The following is a 413-nucleotide window of genomic DNA, read 5'->3' as shown; positions in this document are numbered from 1 at the left end:
AAGGCAGTCTACAGGCAGAGAACGAAACAACTTCTAGGTGCACTAGGGATGCCAGGATCAAAAGTGTGTGCAAACTGGGGAGGTCGGGAACAAACGGGCGTTGAAGTTAGGGCTATGTGGAGTAGACTTGTAATGCCAGCAGCCCCGCCGGCAAAGGAAGCCTGGAAGAACAGCAAGGAGGGGAAACCCTATACGGGGGAGACTCAAAGCCCAGAGCGAGAGGCGAGTGCGGAGGGAGGGACTCAGAAACCGGCGCGCTCGGAGCACTCACCGTGAAGGCTTCGGGCTCGGAGGCGCGGTGGGCGGCAGCGTCTTCCCCGCGCAGCGGCGCGGCCTCGTCGGGCGGCGGCCGGGCCGGGAGCGTGTCGCAGCAGCTGCCGGCCGCGCAGCGCAGCTGGCTCTTGCGCGAGTCG

At 64.9% G+C, this 413-nt stretch overlaps 1 protein-coding gene across 1 annotated transcript in view; it reads right to left on the bottom strand.

The window, feature by feature from the left end:
- Positions 1-271: 271 nt before the first annotated feature.
- LOC110391449 (protocadherin gamma-B5-like) overlaps positions 272-413 on the bottom strand; it is a gene marked incomplete at its 3' end in the record, with an annotated part of 9,681 nt that continues 9,539 nt past the window's right edge. Inside the window, exon 3 of the mRNA XM_021383338.1 lies at positions 272-400. Within this exon, the coding sequence (XP_021239013.1) occupies positions 272-400 (129 nt within the window). The remainder of the gene's footprint in view (positions 401-413) is intronic.

Source organism: Numida meleagris, unplaced genomic scaffold (genome assembly GCF_002078875.1).
Source record: "Numida meleagris isolate 19003 breed g44 Domestic line unplaced genomic scaffold, NumMel1.0 unplaced_Scaffold367, whole genome shotgun sequence".
Lineage (NCBI taxonomy): Eukaryota > Metazoa > Chordata > Aves > Galliformes > Numididae > Numida > Numida meleagris.
This window is presented reverse-complemented; position numbering and strand designations above follow the sequence as displayed.